Consider the following 306-nt stretch of genomic DNA (forward strand, 5'->3'; position numbering starts at 1 on the left):
TCAGAATTTGTCATCAAGATTGCGTGCACGATTGCACCGATATTCGTTGAATCATAGCTTGCTATTTTATAGCACCGATTCAACGGATACACCACGAATTGTGGTTTCTCATGATGAGGACATCTCATCCTCTATGAGGCTCACGACACTCAGTGGTCATCTCGGTCGTGAGAAGACGTACAACTTTGTGAGTCACCATTATTGGTGGCCCAAGCTGTACAAATGGAGGAGCACATATGTGCGCACGCGTGAGACGTGTCAACGGGTGAAACCCTCTCCAAATGCGGCTGCGCCGCTGGCCAGCTT

The 306-nt window shown here is 49.0% G+C and overlaps 1 protein-coding gene across 1 annotated transcript in view; it reads left to right on the top strand.

Moving 5' to 3' along the window:
• The window catches only part of PHALS_04310 (uncharacterized protein), a gene marked incomplete at both ends in the record, with an annotated part of 532 nt that extends 475 nt beyond the window's left edge, over positions 1 to 57 (top strand). The window contains one exon of the mRNA XM_024718402.1: positions 1 to 57. This exon is cut by the window's left edge and continues 221 nt beyond it. Within this exon, the coding sequence (XP_024583804.1) occupies positions 1 to 57 (57 nt within the window).
• Between the last annotated feature and the right edge of the window lie 249 nt (positions 58 to 306).

Source organism: Plasmopara halstedii, assembly GCF_900000015.1.
Source record: "Plasmopara halstedii genome assembly, contig: Scaffold_2592, whole genome shotgun sequence".
Lineage (NCBI taxonomy): Eukaryota > Oomycota > Peronosporomycetes > Peronosporales > Peronosporaceae > Plasmopara > Plasmopara halstedii.